The 17,341-nt window shown below is 38.8% G+C and overlaps 3 protein-coding genes across 3 annotated transcripts; 1 reads left to right on the forward strand and 2 right to left on the reverse strand.

The window, feature by feature from the left end:
• Positions 1 to 51: 51 nt before the first annotated feature.
• On the reverse strand, positions 52 to 5,295 carry LOC141898738 (kinesin-like protein KIF22). Its single transcript, XM_074784807.1, has 13 exons — positions 5,230 to 5,295; positions 4,414 to 4,590; positions 3,710 to 3,992; positions 2,886 to 3,034; positions 2,559 to 2,732; positions 2,392 to 2,467; positions 2,249 to 2,293; positions 1,442 to 1,964; positions 1,240 to 1,353; positions 1,015 to 1,104; positions 807 to 931; positions 234 to 293; positions 52 to 146 (listed from the first exon to the last, which is right to left on the reverse strand). Exons 2-13 carry the CDS (start codon positions 4,551 to 4,553, stop codon positions 126 to 128), a joined length of 1,800 nt encoding a protein of 599 aa, XP_074640908.1. The 5' UTR covers positions 4,554 to 4,590; positions 5,230 to 5,295; the 3' UTR covers positions 52 to 125.
• Positions 5,296 to 5,432: 137 nt separating this feature from the next.
• LOC141900484 (zinc transporter ZIP3-like) lies at positions 5,433 to 12,721 on the forward strand. Its single transcript, XM_074787401.1, has 2 exons — positions 5,433 to 5,700; positions 8,891 to 12,721. Exon 2 carries the CDS (start codon positions 8,963 to 8,965, stop codon positions 9,980 to 9,982), a length of 1,020 nt encoding a protein of 339 aa, XP_074643502.1. The 5' UTR covers positions 5,433 to 5,700; positions 8,891 to 8,962; the 3' UTR covers positions 9,983 to 12,721.
• Positions 12,722 to 13,213: 492 nt separating this feature from the next.
• Positions 13,214 to 17,302, reverse strand: LOC141899508 (prolyl 3-hydroxylase OGFOD1-like). The gene is made up of 13 exons (XM_074785869.1): positions 16,920 to 17,302; positions 16,409 to 16,548; positions 16,272 to 16,318; positions 16,095 to 16,195; positions 15,901 to 16,017; positions 15,732 to 15,823; positions 15,521 to 15,649; positions 15,308 to 15,421; positions 15,148 to 15,227; positions 14,655 to 14,989; positions 14,240 to 14,395; positions 14,069 to 14,127; positions 13,214 to 13,957 (listed from the first exon to the last, which is right to left on the reverse strand). Exons 1-13 carry the CDS (start codon positions 17,152 to 17,154, stop codon positions 13,808 to 13,810), a joined length of 1,755 nt encoding a protein of 584 aa, XP_074641970.1. The 5' UTR covers positions 17,155 to 17,302; the 3' UTR covers positions 13,214 to 13,807.
• Positions 17,303 to 17,341: the final 39 nt, after the last annotated feature.

Raw genomic sequence — 17,341 nt, forward strand, 5'->3', positions numbered from 1 at the left:
ATTAAATTTTCATCCATTATAAACATGTAAACTTCATTCAGATGAACAAGTTGTTCGTTATACATAATCACAATCAAAATATTTTATTTACAATACAAAATCTCAGTTATCCATATTTTCGTGTCTCATGTTGAAATCAGATTTTTCTGTAAAGATAAAGAAAGGAAAATACGATCAAGGTGGCGCCAAGTTACGATGACTCGTACACGAGGGACAAGAAAATGTGAACCTACCTTTTTAAAACTTTGAACGAAAGTTGCGCTGAAACCAGGCACTTGATCCAAGTCATCGATCTGATAAAAAGATGCATATGTCAAATATAGATTAACAGCAAACCAACGATAATTAATACAGTCAGGGTCCCTACGAATCCTTTAAAACTCTTTCTAATTGGAAAATTTTTTTAATGGTGCTTGGAGCTCTTTTGATTTGAGCAAAATGCCCAAAACTTTCATTTTGAGAAATTTTTTAGATTACATCTAATTCGGTACAGTTGGGACCAGGATTTTTTTTAGCCCCATTAGATGGTTACCGAATAAAAAATCGAGTTTAGCAGCGTAAAGGATAGAAATTTTCTTATGAAACCACCGAGTTAATGGTTTATAGAGATGAACAGTACCAATTAGGTGGAGTCTACAATTATTGGGATGTGAAAGTGATGCAGGCGTTTCCTCGAAATCTAAATTTTCAGTTTAAACATTGCTTATATCCAGGAATGACCGATCTGACCTTGACAGTAGACTGTCATAGGCAGAGTCTTCTGTAGCTGGTTCATAGATTTCATAAAAGAATTAGTTTCAACTTACACAAGCAAAACTTCCATTCACTTCTCTATACTTGATTATGAGGAGACAGCGTTTTTTGCCGACAGTTTGCAATTGAAGGATATCCTTCTCGGATCCGGTATTCAATGTTCTAAGGATTTCCTGACCTATAACAAATATTAACCAACATTAAGGAAACTGAACAACATTCTTTCCACCTGGAAGAAAATCCTCGCTGCAATGAACTTACTGAATCGTTCAACGACGTCGGTGTTCACAGCTGGCTGAACGGGCGACGTTTCACGTTTATTACTACGATTTTCGTCATCAGACTCGGAGTCTATGAATATGCACACAAAAATTAACGAGAATTAAAATCTTTCAGCTAAGTAGATTAGTATCATATGGTTAGGATTTTCTCGAATTTTGAAGACGTAAAGAATATCACGAGCAAAGCTCTCAGTGGATGCCGCACCTGATAAGATTTTTCTGCGAGCTGTGGACTTAAACGGCTTGCGTTTTATTCTTCCGATTGGATTGAAGAACAACGGACTACTAGTTATTTGACGTATCGCATTTGACTTTATATCTGTAAGAGTATCAATGCATAGTTTACGTGTCCGTATCTAATGTTGTAGAGGTACAGCACATACGGTTAAGCCAGAACAAAACCCTACCTTCTAATGCTCCTTTTTTCGTCTTGAAAGATTTCGATATGCTTTCCTTCAACTGTCGTATTTCGTTCCTTTGCTCTTTCAAGACATTCGCTTCCGCGACCCGATCGCTTTCCGCGTTAATTTTCTGCATGAATTTCCGTTCCAGATCTTCTAAACGGTCGGTTAAAACTTGCAACGCTTCGTCCGCGTCGTTCTGCTTTCGCAACAACGGACTCAGATACGGCGCCGGGTCCAATCTGATACTCGACGAACTTTCGTCCTCCGTGAGAGACTCGATATCGTCTAGTTCGTCGTCCGAATTCTCTTTATCGGATAATCGCACACGTTTTGCCGCCTTATGTTTATCGGGTAGAACACGCTTTCCGAGTTTGGGTCTTTCGAGCTCCTCGTTTACGATAGTTTTGTTAACGACCGATCGCGTTTTCTGCGCGATGTTTAAACTCGTATACGTATCCAGGTACATACACATTTCCGGTGATAGGTTCGTAATCATTACCGAATGACTGTTTCCGCCTAACGAATCCTGAAATAAAGTAGCAAACGAATGGGAACTAATCATTCTGTATTTCAAGGCAGAGTTAGACAATTGCAGACCAGACTACCTGATATCTCTAATTGTAGTAGTTTTCAGCAAAAATGAGAGTAATTTGACAAAAATCGTAGTTTCATTGAAAATGAACGATAAAATTCTGATTTTGAGAGAATTCTGATATTTTTGACCGTAGTTGAGTTCTTAAAAATAGACTACTCTCAAAAACAGTAGTTGTAGTCAGATCTGCTATTGATTCTATACAGGGCGAGACTTACCTGCAGTAACCGTGTTAATTTACTGTCTCTGTATGGAATATGTGGCTATAAAAATATAATATTTAAAGTTCGAACAAACAGTAAGGTAAATTCAGACCATTTAGAAAGAAATCTCTTATGTAGTATAATGTAAGAAAACGTACCAGGCCTTGATTTAACGCATCGACTACTTGTCCCAACACAAAAAGGGATGTGTTTATTGCACCACTTTCTTTAAGTCTGCGAAGATGAAATAGAAATCTCGAACAGTGAAATACGGTCTAGCTAACTGTATACGGTTTTTTCCGCCAATGCCATGCAACGCTCTTACCTTATACCCTTGTTTCCAGTTCGTTTGTTGTTTTCGCTCCCAGCGAGATCAATCAGGTGCATTTTCCCAGTCAGTTTTCTATACGGCTCGCATTGCTGGTGTTTGGCGACTTTGATTATCAAAATGCTATGACTTCGACTAGAATGTTCGTTCAGCTTCGTTGATGCGGTAGTTCTGTAAAAAGCGATGTAGCTTCATAAATCGTTTCGATCGCAATCAGTTTAAAACGTTTCCATCGTTGTTGCTAATATTCGATGAAATAATTAAGCTGAAGATTACTGAGAGAACTGAAATAGATCAGAAAGCAGGTGGCCGTTTATGCTGTACCTATTCTGTGAAGCTGGACCGAAGGCGCGTTTGAAGTCGTCGTAGGTTTTGATTTCTAATTCCGTTAATCCAGCGATGAATACACGTTTTCTTTTATCCTCGCGAATCGGTAAATCTTGAGACTTATTTTCACTTAACAGATCTATTGCCTACAGAGAAAGGTCGAATGAGATTCAATTCAGTATAGACACGTATGTGATTCAAGTAGAGATGAATAAGCTGAAAATGTATTTTTCAGATTTGCTCCTAAACTAATAAGTTTGATAGAGTACTAAAATGCATGCAACTGACGTATATGGACTACCAGGGCCAAATTCGGTTTTCGTAGCTAGTCGACTAGTGGTCGGAACTAATAATCAAAAGCGCTTGATTTTCGAACTATATCCGCATATAGTTCCGGACATTCAGTTTCGTTTAGTTCGACTATCGTCGACTACCTCAGACAACCGAGGTGGCCCAGGTAGTACTCAGGAATCAGAATGAAATCTTCTTGGCTTATTAGAAATTCGGATGAAAATTGTTGCAATCAAGATCAGTCTAGTATCTAGCCTTGCAATCAAGATCAGTCTAGTATCTTAGATTCTAACCGTTCCCCAACAGCGTACGGTAGTCAGACTGAATTAAGATATACATGACACAGCGGAACTTCATAACAACAAATTTCTGGAGAACAGAAAACATATTCGTTATAAACCGATATTTCGTAATATCCAGTATGAAATAATCAAAATTGTCTGAGCTCGTGATAACGGGGTTTCACTGTGATAAGGATTGGATCAAAATCCAGATTTCAATGTTATCCAGATTAAGCAGTGGTTACTCACCTTCTCATTGTATATCTCGAGATAAGAGAATCTAATCGTGAATTTCCACGTATCGTCTTCTTTCATCTGTTTCGACGTGATAGCGAACAGCTCTAACAACGTACGAGGAATTATACCCGGGTCTTCGACTGTTCCCAATATCGTGTGAGTTTTTCCGGCTCCGGTCGGGCCGTACGCGAATGTCGATACGTTTTGCCCGTGCGTCACGTCGTACAGTAACGGCTTTACGCAATATTCGAACACTTCATTTTGGCTCGTCTCGTGATTGAAAACCTTTGAAAACCTGAAAATAAGTTCAGTTTTATCTATTGAATATTTATGAAAATTCCACCCCTGCAGCATGATGTATAATGGCCGTAGTGCATCTATATCGCAGTGCGGTGTATCGATTATTAATGATATTTCACACTGATTGACAGGTGCTGTCGAATTACATTTTTTTAGCTAGTTTGCAGCAGGCCATTACTTTTTGAAATATATTGTGTAATAATAATCATTGGGAGCATATTGGCTCGTAAAGATTTGTTACTAGTTGAACACATTCGATCAGGTGGGCCTGTGCAGTTGAATAGAGTAAAATGTTGAAGATTTATAAAAGACAAGATGGTCGAAATGCTACAGCAGGGCAAACCCACACTGAATCCAGGCTCCTTTTTAAGCCGATGTCATCAAACTTCCACAAAGATATAAATATATTAACTTACTCATAACGAAGACATTCTCCTTGGTTTCTGGAATTCAGAATATCAACTGCTGTATCACTAACGGCTTCAACACAAACTTCCTCTTCGTCGGAGAATTTCGGCCTCAAACGCACGACAACTTTCACTTTATGAGCCACCATTCTGGTCTTTGTCAGCTCTTTCTCAGCTTAGCAAACTCTGCAATTATCAAAATCAGGGTAGCCTACCTATTACAGGTCAGTCATTTCAGAATTCAAGGACTAAGAAGAATTTGAAGAACATGATGATACCTGTACATGTCTACTGAATAAAGTCCTTTCTAGTGATACTAGCATACAAGCATAATAGCATAATAACCCTAATTCAAATGACAAATACAGCTGCACTAACAGGAGTCATGATCAATCGCACAAATCAATCGACTTCAAAAATACGTGTTCTGATAAACGGCAGTGCCTAAACACAGTCCTACAACTGTGGCTAACTTTACTACATATTTTAAATGGTCATATTTCTGTCATTTATTAGATGTTAGTATCATTATAGTATGTGTATAGTGTGTATAGTCTTAAGATTTGGGACACACACAGGGGCTCGTATCATAAGTTTGGGGGGTGAACTGTAGCTTAGATCATCCAGTATCCCTGGTCCTATATATATAAGGACCAGGGATACTGGATGATCTAAGCTACAGTTCACCCCCAAACTTATGATACGAGCCCTGTGAATGTGATTTGGGATCCGATTTAGAGAACGTCGACCAACAATAACATCACGAAACGTCTTAAATTTTAACCAATTAAATGCTCATGATACAATAACGTGTGAATGAACTACCTAAATAATCAATATTGCAGAGATCATTGAGTCAAATCGGTTGTTTTTGGCAAGAATATCGTTCGGTATCATTATTTTTCGGCTAGAGAAGATTTCATACATTTAAAATAGCCCCCTCTCATCCCAAGGTCGTCGAGTCTCTAGCGTAACGCATTCCGCATTCCAGTTCCGTGTTTTACCGTTTACTCAACCACTGACAACTGTCAGTCAGCACTTAACAGTGCAGTGGACGCGGTTGGTTGGCTAACGTGTTGCTGGATGAGCTTGTAATTGATCTGGCCGTGTTTTGACTAAGTGAGTGGTTTGTTTGAAATAGCTGAGAGCGGGTAATGCTGCTGGCATCGATATCCTGAACCGGTTGTGTGGATTTAAAGGTGTTGTTTTAAATTATATGTTGATGATTGTTGGATGCTGTGCCTGTTGTGCATACGAGTTTACGGATACAATCATCATGACATTCATGTGGTGTAGGTAGGTAAACTTTCAAAACACAATTAACTTGAAAAGTTGACTTTCAATTTTTGACCCAATGTAGGTGAGTAGGTGATAAGAAGATTTCATTTGCATTGCAATATTACCATGATTACGAATAGGCAGGCATAGGCATAGACCTACTATGACTATGAGCTTTCGCTACATACACAGCTATGTACTACATCTCTAGGCAGGGATTTGAACCTGATGGCATCACTAACCTCGGCCATGACATGAAACCCTGCCACACTAGATGGGGTGCGCAGGTTCGCCGCACAAAAACTTAAGGCGCAAATCAGATTGCCATAATCGCTGAGCAAATTTCACGGATAAAGTATAAATTAAAAAATCCAGGCTAAGATGAAACCAAATTTCTGATTTGCTTATAATGACACCATAATCTAAACTGTGCATGTACCTGGGCATGTACCTTTTTTAGCCAGAGATGCTAGTTTTCCGGAAATATCCGGAATTCCGGAAATTTAGGATCGCCGATGTCAATTCCGGAAATTGGGTGAGAATTCCTCGCGGCGACCAGTAATGGCACGGACCGTAAAAGCGTTCATTTGCTTGTACTCGTCGTCGCTTCTGTGTTATCTTATCTTGGTCTCTGTTTCCGAGGACATTCTGCTACAATGTATATATGTGTGCTTGTTGTGGTATCTGTGCGTGCGTAGGCGTAGCGCCACTGTTGTGACGCCATTTCCAATTAAAGTCAATTATCTTTACGCGCCGTTGTACATCGTCCCACTGACGGCCAACAATGTGAAGATGCACGTGGTACTAATTAAGATGATATCTAATAAATATCATCTTAATTATTACCACGTGCGTGCTATGTCCTGAGGCACACAGCTTTGAAACTTTCTTTTTGCCTGCAGCTGTCAAGCGGGACGGTCTGCAAAATGAGCCCGCACGGAAAGATTGTCAGTCGGGAGTCGGCCGATATAAAGGCAATTGACAGCGGTATAAAAAATAAATTTAACTGGCACTGGCTAGAGTGTAAGGACAGTAACGGGGACTACTTATCGAACTACATTCGTAAGTTAGACTTAGCTGGCGTGGTGTATTGCGTCGTTTGTAAAGACCAGGTCAAATACGGTAGTGGCTGGAAAAAAGATATTCTTCGTCACCCGGATAGCGCGCGGCATAAGCAGCGAGGGATGTGAAGCACAACCAATGCCTGCCGTCGTATTTTCAGATACCCAGATCGCTCTAGAACGCATTTCCGGCGATGCAAAAAACGCAAAAAGACCCCGGTTCTGAATTCCGGAATTTTGGTACTTTGGCCCTAGCATCTCTGTTTAGCTGACCACAATCTGTTAACGTAAAATGTTAATGTTAATGTAAATGCATCCAAGCACAATGTCTGGTGTTTGGTGGGCCTCCCCAAAAAAACTTTTTGAAAATTGGAGGCTTTAGAGACATTTTCCAGGCTCTAAATGAATCATTTAGAGGTAAAAGACTAGTCAAATTGGCAAGAAAAATCTTGAACATTGATTACATAAACTTGAGAAGTTAGCTATTGGGTATTGATTAACCACTTTCCAGTTTTTCCCCCTTGCTATAATTCAAGTGTGTTCAGGTGTCTACAAACTGGCTCGGACTTCTTGTTACTTAGGCCAACAGGATTTGATAGTTTTACACGTACCAGCACGTCCACTCCGATCAAGGGCTGGCAATCTTTTATCCCCACAACAGATCTTGCTTCTAGGCCTAATCTATTGCCTCATCTTTGAGGAACTCTTTGGATTCGGAGATTTGGAAAATTGAACAGAACAGATCTGAACAGATTTGAACACTGTCTGAAACACCTGCTTTTCTGTAAAGCCGGACTGTAGATGTAGTTTTTTCACTAACCGCAAAGCGCTGGTTTTAAAATGAAACAGGCGCTATACAAATTTACAGATTACTATTATAGATAGGAAATCTATATTTGTAGTAGGCTACTAGATGTGCTGTGTGTTTTTACTTTGCCTCACTATTTATATAGATAACAATGCAGAGGCCTATTTCTTATTATAATAAAGCCAGCTGCCGTGCTTTTTGTATCAATTAAGTATACCTGTATTGCAAACTATATCGCTTCATAGTTTGATAATCATACAGTGCTTTTGCGTATTAATCCCGTCCATGAGTTCTTATCTGAAATAATTAATTAACAGCTGGGACGTACCTACGCAGAACTGGTTGATAATCGCATGCTTGAATTTCCATTGGAATAATGATCATTGGAATTCAACTTTTCCCACAAGCATCATTAAATGATGTTTTATCCTGGGCTCATTATTGAGATCCAGTGTGTTACGGAACCTTTTAACGCATCGCAGTAAATTTCAAACTGAGTGATATATGGCTTAGTGTCATAAAATCTAACCCCATCATTTAATCGCCATGGTATGTGCTTGCATTGCATCCAGTTGTTGACTTTCTTTCGCTGGATTCTATTATTTAAGTTTATAAGGTGGCCACTTACCTGGAAATTAGGAAAAAGTGGGGGAAATTTATTTTTTTTTGCGTTAAGTTAGCCAATAGTTGGGAAATTTTGTAAAAAAAAAGAATAAAGATCTGTTGCTCAAAAGTTTTTTACAGTTAACCAGTGGATAGTTGACAAAGTGACAGTTACAATTTCATTGTTACTATGGTATCTATCCACTGGTTATCTTTAACCAACTTTGAGTATGTTGAGATTGCTAGATCGCGCATATAATCAAACGTTTTCCATCTATGTTTTCTGTATTTGATTGTGTTAATTGATTGGATTCTAAGCAGATCGAGTCAGGGTACATGTCAGGGAATAGCCGGGGAAAATTAAATAATGGCAAGTATAAGTGGCCATCCCGATTTGGTATTTAGCGTCAAATTCTCGAAAGCCTGTTTACTAGCCTACATACATGTAGAGGCCTACAAATGTAAGATATCACAGTGCAGAAACCATTAAACAACCAATGAATTATCAATTGCAAAAGTAAAATGTTTTTGCTGTGGGATCATGTAAAAGTTTAGCAGATACTCGATATGAAAAATTGAGTTGAACTTTATTTTATGAATCAAAATTCCATTTCTGTTATCATTTCATACAGCTGCGCGGAAAATATTTCGCGCTTATCAACGCTTTTGTCGCGCACGCAGCTGTTTCGATTATATGAAATTATTGATCTATTTTCGAACCATTCTCTATTTGCAGGTGATGTGCTCTAACGACGGCACCGAGTTCTAGATATTTAACCCGATTTCCTTGAGTACCGAAGGCGACGAAATGGATTTAGTTTTGCTGAAAGTCATATTCCTGATCTCGATTTACGTGATATGCGTATTTTGCTGCTGTCTGCCGCTGAAAATCATTCCGAAAAATCGCGCCGAATACGTCGACAAACGTTCGAAAAAGATTCTGAGCTATTGCAACTGTTTCGCCGGCGGGGTGTTCCTCGGCGTCTGCTTCATCGGTTTGATTCCGGCCTTGACGCACAAGTTCACCGAGGTGCTCGAAACGAACGCGATCGACGTTCACTACCCGGTCTCCGAGTTGACGGTCGTGTTCGGATTTTTCGTGATCGTCTTCGTCGAGCAGTTGATCATGGCGTGTCAGGAGAAACGAGCGAATCACCGCGGCGAATTCGCCGTCGTCGAAATGAACTCGCTGCCGGTGAAAGATAACGACGCGAACGGCGGCACCGCCGAGACTAGTTACACGGATATGCCGCCGAGCGACGAAGACCTGGCCGTTTTCTCGCAAGAGGAGCACCCGCTCGCAAATAAGTCGGCGCCCGAACGCGATAATAACCACGGTCACTGCCACGACGTCGCCGGAATCGGCGTCGATTCCGAATCGTCCGTGCGTAGTTATATACTACTGCTCGCGTTGAGCGTACATTCCGTATTCGAGGGTATGGCGTTAGGTTTACAGGAGGACGCGGCGAAAACGATCAATTTATTCATCGCCGTCGTCATCCACGAGAGCCTCGTGTTTTTCGCGATGGGCGTCAGCATCGCGAAGATAAACGTGTCGTTGAAAGCGGCCGTGCAGTTGTCGTTAGTGCTGTCGTTGATGATCCCGGCCGGCGTCGGGCTGGGCATCGGCGTCGGTAACGTCGAAGGGTTCGCCGGCGGGCTCTCGTCGGCGATATTACAAGCGATTGCGGCCGGCACGTTCATATACGTCATCTTCCTGGAAGTTTTACCGAACGAAATCGGACATCATAATCGAGATATCATTAAGTTAGTTCTAGTTTTCGTCGGGTTTCTGCTGATCGCCGGACTACAATACATTCATGTATAGATAGATAGATAGATCGACTTTTTATATCTGATATCAACCTGCTGGACTCGGATCCATAATTCTGACGTTTAGCATATGCATTTTTTTAAAGAAAAACAAGGGAAGGGCGATGGAAAATAAAAGGAAAAGTATAAAAAAAGACATTCTGTTGAAGGCGTTTTGAAATGGAAGGGAACAGGGGAAAATAATTCTTTTACATTATTCCAGTGTTTCCGCATAAAATCTTGGATGGACTTGTCAAAATTCTGTTGACTTGAATTTAAATGATGGGAAAGATGAAGAAAACTGACATTTGATAATATCTAGAATGGAAATTAAGATGGAAAAATTAAGAAAATAAAACGAAATTTTTTTGGTCTATAACACGGCGGCGGACCAAGAAAATATTTTTGATGATTTTTTTGCCAGAATTCTGCACCCCAGAACTGTGCTCAGAGTGATTTAAAAAAAATGCTCTAGAGTCAGATCTGACTCGGTACTATGGAACTAGGTCCTGGGATTTATGTATTGCGGCAATGCAACATTTTTCGACGACCCTCGAGTCGTCAATCGATCTTGCGAAGACTAGTTTTCCACTCGTGACAAAGTATGTCAATTAATTAATTGTTCATATCTCAGTTATTGCTGATATATACCACATATATATGATAATGTGTTAAGGTTGAATTACAGGGTTGTTGATAGAAATGCGTCATTAACACTTAAAACTGTAAATGGAGTGTTGGCCGTGTGATTCTAATTCAATTTTCGGCGTACTACGGTAATTTTTCATAATTCTTTCAAACGGTCGCTCGTTATAATCTCTTTGATTTCCCAAGTTTCACATCAAGTTCAATGCGAATTCGTGTTTTCATTGCTAAGTCGAACTGCGAAGGGATTTTAACGTTCATTGCTATTAGATTTGCGATGTTTAATTCAATGAATTCGCTATTAGAATGTCAGAATGTCATTTCTAAATGATTTTTCGGTAGATCGTCATTTCAGCGAGATTAATATAATTTGTTTAATTGATAGCCATTGTAAATATGAAGTTTATCGCAAAAGGATATGCACGAAGAAACGATTTTAACGAAGAACTGATTTATTCAAAAATAGTGTATAGTTTTATACATGGGCTTTTATGAAAAAATACCTCCTAAATTCAATTATAAACCCAGCCTATACTATCGATCAGTGATTTAATCGATGTTTTCTATGTTAGGAGTCAAAATGAAAATGTATGAGAGAGATATAAAGATAACAGAGGCGACTGATGCAGAGCGTGATGAAAAGATATTTCTAATATGAATATTATCGGACGCAGCTGTTCTCATACACACAGGGAGTTCTGTCTGCTGCAGTCGCTCTTCTTACGAGATCTGTTATTAACGCGGATACTCTGTAGGCCAGTAGAATATTACGGCCCGTCGTAGATGAAATGACCCTACGACTTAATCTCGCAATACGTGCTGATTAATTTGGGTTCTCCGCTTTTTTTCCCTCGTGGACCTATAAATCTATTTCGTATGCCTGTACTCTTCTCCCGAGGTAGCGATTGAAGTGACAACCTTGTTATAATATGCATGCGTGTATGCCAACATTTTTGTAGTGGACAATGAATAAATGGGTTTTTTTGTTGACGGCCATTTTTGTGGACACCAAAATTGCATCTTTAAGACCCTTATAGAGACTATTTAGGGTGTTGATTTTTTGCTGTTAGATCAAACAAAATAACTATGAAATTTGATCAAATCGTCCATACACAATAATACATCAGAATACTTTATGCAAAATGGGAAGCAGGCCAGACAAAAATTCAACAATTGTCAGTTTAAAATATTTTCTCTGAGCTATATCTGTGTTATGTATCGGAGCGTAATACAGTATATATATTTTCTCAGAGAGGTAGATTGATATTTGATGCAATAGTGTTGAGGTTCATTCTAGACACAATAGTGTTCGATGTTAGATGTATTCGGATGCAGGCTATTATGTGCTCCATTTCTTAAGAAGAAATACCGTACAAGTATCATTGAGAATTTTCTGCGATAGGCCTATTTCTTTCATCATTGTAATATTGATATTAAAATTTTTTTAGAGTAAAATCGACGTTGTTGGTTGTTATGTACGGTATATACTTGGTAACACTTTCCTTTCGGATCTACTGATCCCTGCTTACATCATGTACACGTACTTAAAACTTATACAATCTCAAGTTTCAATTCTAGTGTCTTAACGTTCATATTCTGGTCGCCCTTAATCTGCTCAACAGAACTACATGTACCTGTATTTTGGTAAACGTTTATCATTCATCCATTCATTCATTTTTTGTAATCAATATATTTATTTCTATCAGTTTAAGTACCAGTTTTGTCGGCATTACGCAATTTTGCTCTTGGGTAAACAATGCTTGAATAGTTGCTGGTTAGCAATAATGTTCGCAATTAGAATCATTATAATTTTCTAACTGGTTTGTTGAGTGATGATACAATTGTGAATGTGCTATATCTGTTGTCTGTAATACCCGGTATGCTACTACGACAATACTTCGTATGTAGATATTTTCTATGCTGTGAGCATAATTTTTCCCTCGATGTACGGAAAAGCGCTGTAAATTGGTGCATATCATATATAACCAAATTTTTTTATTACAGATATATTCATATATGAATGTTATTGTACATTATGTCAAACAAGTGTACAGTTTTTCTCTATGTATTAATGGTTCAAGGTAATGTTCCAATTCTTGCTTGATTGTATATTAATGCTGAAGATGTTTACATTTATAGAAAAACCAGTAAATAAAAAACTTTTCGATCTTTAATTTCTTTTCATGCGGGTTGATTGTTCATTTTATGGTCTAGAAATTCTGTACCTCAGATTTTTGCAGCTGGAAACTAATCGGGAATCCAATATATATACAATATATTCACATCATAATTAATTTATCTGATCAATGGTTGGAATGTCTGGCTCTGAATATTTGTCCTTTGGAAAATTCTACAGCTAAGAACAGTCCATGGAAGAGAGCTAGACTTTCCCAGCTGTTGTATTCAGATTGTTGCTTCTTAAGAGACCAGTGTACCTGTGATGTGTATGCACAAATTCTTAGCAGTGAAACTTATGAATCCCAGTAACAGAGTCCACAATTGATTATGGATACAATTCCCCAGAAAGAACATAGGCAACCTCAAACAAAAACAACTCGAGAATTTTATGTACAAATAATAATCGTTTTTTTTTTATTATACCCATTAACAAAATACATTCCTCTGTTTTGTTAACACAGCTGCGTTTCTTTTGATTTTAATGAAATGCAGGTATGTCGTGATATGCTAATTATAACGCAACACATTATTTATGTAAACACCAAAAAAGCGCAGCAATCATACAAAACGGAGCAGTAATTATTTCACAGCCATCATTAAAGCGGGATCTCTACCAATGGGTGATTTGATGCTAAAAAATCTCAATCAGTTGCACTGTTCTCAGGAAATTTGATTCGTAGTTCGTTTTCAATCATGTTAACTGTCGAACTGGGCTCTCGGCCCCGTTTCACATAAAAAATTCAAATTTGAGATTAATTAAACTTTTTTTGTGAACCTATCGCTTATATACATTTTTTAAGAAATAAAAAATTTTCAAGTAAAAACTACAGTAAATTAACACTCCCTTAGCACGATAAGAGCGTAACCCCGCCGTGACTGAGTATTGATATTTGGAATGGACTAGATTTACATTCAATCTTTAAAATATGCCAGAGCTCTGACATGCACAACAAATAGAAAATAAGGCTTTGATCTCGAGTCTAAAGGCATGAAAATGTACATCAATGGAGCACCACAATTATTCGTAATAGACAGCAGCAATGTCATAAAATCCTGTATCACTTTGACAGTTATTCACTTGATTATTGATATGTTTCACAAACTTTAACGTATGTTTATCTCTGTAGACCAGCGCTAATGAGTTCTCAGCTGGGTTCACCGTTAACAACTGAAATACGAAGAAGGCGATGATGCGGTAAAATTCATTCGTAACGACTAAAATTCTCCCTTTTCGGAAACGAATCTAAAGATTTCATGAGTTCAATAGAATCGTAATTACCTCTTCATCTTCCCCTTTAGCGATGTAAGATGTAAAGCCACCTGCTTCATCATTCCAAGCTGCAAATGAAAGAATTCCCTCGATAGCTAAAAAGTTTGGCTAAAGATTGTCAACGTTTTTTCTATAGAGCAAGAAAACAGGGACCGGAAGAGGAATGGATCAGAGACTTACATTTGCAGTTCAAATAGAGAATCAGATCCAGGGCGTATTCAGCTGCTTCCTGATCAGTATCGTGTACTAGTGTATAACAGCCTTGTTTCCAACGGCGTGTTTCAACTCGACATCGAGGATTCCTGATACGTATAGATTTCTTCTTCTTCGGTGATTCTGTAAGTTGTAAGGGGAATATGCTACAGAATCTATTCGATTAGGTTAGTAACAGATCAGACTAATTGATATCTCCAATTGTAGTAGTTTTTTCACAAAAATGTTATTTCACGGTAGTTGATTTGAAAATGAACTAGAAATTATTCTGATTTTTACGCTATTTTGATATTTTTGGGAGTAGTTCTGTTCTTAACCGGTAGAAACTCTCAAATAGTAGCAGTAGCGGTCAGGTCTGCTATAGAGGGATGAAATTCAGTACCTTTATCTACTTGCATGGATTCTTCTTCAGCAGTTGAAGTAATAAGATTGTCTTCTTCTTCTTCTTCGGTTTTCCGACGTTTTATACGCCGCCGTTCTAGTTTACTATCGCTTTCGCTGCCGCTATCCGGCGTCGCCGTCGCGCATGCGCCTTCCGACTCGGCGCGAGCGTTGTCCTCTTCATCGTCATCGTCGTCAGTATCACAGGGTGCGAATTCGTGCAGTGATAAACCGGTCAGGTTCGACAGCACGAGAAACATTGCCTCCGATTGGAAGAATGTTTGACATTGTTTTACTATGTCGGGTATACTGTCTTCTTTCGCTCGACAATAGTTCCTGTGAAAATGATTTACCAGTATAGAACACGTTTGGATAGTCGGAGAAAATGCCAAATTTCCTTTTTTAATTATTTTAACCCTTTCTACTCAGTCACACACTTGAATGGTCCCCTATTGCATTTAGATCTGATTTGAAACGTAAGATCTTGTTCTCACCTTTTATTAGGTGGTCCGAGCTGCTCCCATCTTATAGCTCCCATCTTCAAGGCTTCGACTAGTTCTGCATATTTTTCCTCCTAAAATGGGAGTAGATTTTTCGAAGTCGAAACGTGAAGAAGAAATACACGTAAAAAAGAAAGGAACTAGGCGAACTTGCCTTTAAAAAACCCTGTAATTCTATCTCAGACTCTTGTTCGAATTTGTCTTGAATCTGTGCTTGAACTTCCAGATCTAGGTATATAGGACTAATCCATTCACCGAGTATACTGTCCTGAAAATATATAGGGTCAGGGAAATTGACTAGCATCGAGTAGCGAGTCTACTGCATCCGTAGGTATCAAAATTTCGAAGAATTTCTCCGGTTTCTTACATCCACTGTTACATAGGGAAAAAATCTTCGAGCAGCTTCCACATACGGAGACGGCCTTTTAATATTCGGCCCGTGAAACCAACCATTTACTGATAACCTTGTTTTGTCTTCCGTTAAAACTTCAGCGACCTGTGGAAAGTCGACGACGAAATAACGAATACGTTGACTATATAAACGTAATACAGTCGACAATGGATGAATGATGATTTACCTGATGGAATGAGACTGGACTGACTTCAAAAAATGCAAATTTATTCCAGGCGGGAAAAATCGATTTAGCCACGGTACTAGGCTGGCCATTATCTGAACGAAAAAAAGAAATATCAGTTGAGCCATGAACGGAGTTTTTCAGATAGAACTCTCATCTTCACATTACTTACCATCTACATTAAATAGATCGAGTGCGCCGCCATCTTCTGGCTTCCAAGGTGGCACTAGATATAAAATGAATGCAATACGCCTGCCTTCTAGTTCATCATCGTGGCACAATAGAGTATCTACAACAGAAACGTACTCTTAGAGGGCTGCAATATAAAATGAATTGCTCTACAACCAGTTGAATATATATATCTACCTGTATAGTCATATTTCGAACACGTCATATCAATCTTATCCGATAATGGGATTCCCGTGACCTGTCTCATCCAATTCAACAACTCTGTACTAAACATCTTCCTAAAAATTCAAAATCAAAATAATCCGGATAGTAGGCCTTCATAGCTAGTTTCTGAGCACGTATCAAATGAGTTACCTTAGAAATTTCACATGAGGTGAAGACATCTTTTTTAGGTCCTCAGACTGAAATGAATATTTGGATATTTTCATAATGTTCTCATAAGTTGTAGAATATAGAGAGATATCAGATACAGCCTAGGGAATAGAAGCTACCTGTTGAAATTTGTAGAGGTCATTATTCTTTTCGTGGAATATCTGATCCAATAATTCATCTTTCAGACCGTCTAGAAACTGTTCATCAGCGATGAAATTATCGAGCGTTCCGCACAGGAACGGTTCATCAATGAGACTACCTGTAAACATCAGCAAAAAATACCACAAGTTAAGATAAAGCATCTTTCAAATAGGCACTCACCCGGAGCTATCCCAATGATTGGTTATTCCTACTTAAATTAGTTATCCCCCTAGTGAATGAAGTGTATTACTAATCGATTAAATTAGGTCAGATCTGTGATGGTCTTGGAGTGGGACAGCCTGGGTAGGGACGGGTTCACAGGGGGCCTGATACAAAAAGTTTTGAAATTTGACCCCAGTACTGGAGGTACTGTATAATAATATTACCAAAATGAATTTTTCACATAGTACCTAGGATACTAATTTGGTTCAAAAACTTTTTGTGTCAGGCCAGGCCCTATATGTGGTGGACGGGTTGAATAAAACTCACCATTTCCTTGCATAAAATTCCTTCTGTCAGAAAATGCTGAAGCGAACTGATGTCTAAAATCATCTTTCAAGTATTCCACGTTTATTTCAGGTAAATGCGAAATTCGAACTTCTTTACTTTTAGCCTTCCCTCCTGTTCTTCGAGTGAGGCCAGTAGGGGGCGCTGCATTTTCTGACAGTTCACGCACTTTCACCTCTTCTGAAGCCACTTCGACGATAGCAGACTCATCAGTCATTGCTCAGATTGCTGTCAACTTCAGATCTTTATTGTTACAGTAAATTTCGATTGATTATCTAACGTTGGCGATCGAGAATTGGCAAATTAATGAAAATTTTCCGATTTTTTTCAAGAAAGACAAAAACTGGCGGCCATTTTGCTCGAAAGTCGCCACTAAACGCTGGATGACATATTCCGAAACCAGA

Source organism: Tubulanus polymorphus, chromosome 2 (assembly GCF_964204645.1).
Source record: "Tubulanus polymorphus chromosome 2, tnTubPoly1.2, whole genome shotgun sequence".
Taxonomy (NCBI): Eukaryota; Metazoa; Nemertea; class Palaeonemertea; order Tubulaniformes; family Tubulanidae; genus Tubulanus; species Tubulanus polymorphus.